Source organism: Fulmarus glacialis, unplaced genomic scaffold (assembly GCF_000690835.1).
Source record: "Fulmarus glacialis isolate BGI_N327 unplaced genomic scaffold, ASM69083v1 scaffold37654, whole genome shotgun sequence".
Lineage (NCBI taxonomy): Eukaryota > Metazoa > Chordata > Aves > Procellariiformes > Procellariidae > Fulmarus > Fulmarus glacialis.
Genome location: NW_009208040.1, coordinates 694 through 1080, shown reverse-complemented (window position 1 = coordinate 1080; position 387 = coordinate 694). Strand labels below are relative to the sequence as shown.

The 387-nt window shown below is 65.1% G+C and overlaps 1 protein-coding gene across 1 annotated transcript in view; it reads left to right on the top strand.

Annotated features, from left to right (window-relative positions):
• Nucleotides 1-5: 5 nt before the first annotated feature.
• GPRC5C (G protein-coupled receptor, class C, group 5, member C) overlaps nt 6-387 on the top strand; it is a gene marked incomplete at both ends in the record, with an annotated part of 956 nt that continues 574 nt past the window's right edge. The window contains one exon of the mRNA XM_009576349.1: nt 6-386. Coding sequence (XP_009574644.1) covers nt 6-386 — 381 coding nt within the window. The remainder of the gene's footprint in view (nt 387) is intronic.

The following is a 387-nucleotide window of genomic DNA, read 5'->3' as shown; positions in this document are numbered from 1 at the left end:
CCGCTGCCGGCGGACAGACCACCCCTCCCTCGGGCTGCGGCAAGGACCTCTCCCCCCTCTACTACAACCTCTGTGACCTCTCAGCGGCCTGGGGCATCGTGCTGGAGGCCGTGGCCAGCCTCGGCGTGGTGGCCAGCTTCGTGCTCACCATCGTCCTGGTGGCCAGCCTGCCCTTCGTGCAGGACCCCCAGAAAAAGAGCCTGGTGGCCACGCAGGTCTTCTTTCTTCTGGGCACCTTCGGGCTCTTCTGCCTGACGTTTGACTTCATCGTGGGGCCGGATTTCTCTACCTGCACCTCCCGCCGCTTCCTCTTCGGCGTCCTCTTTGGCATCTGCTTCTCCTGCCTGCTGGCGCACGCCGTGGCCCTCAACTTCTTGGTGCGGAGGA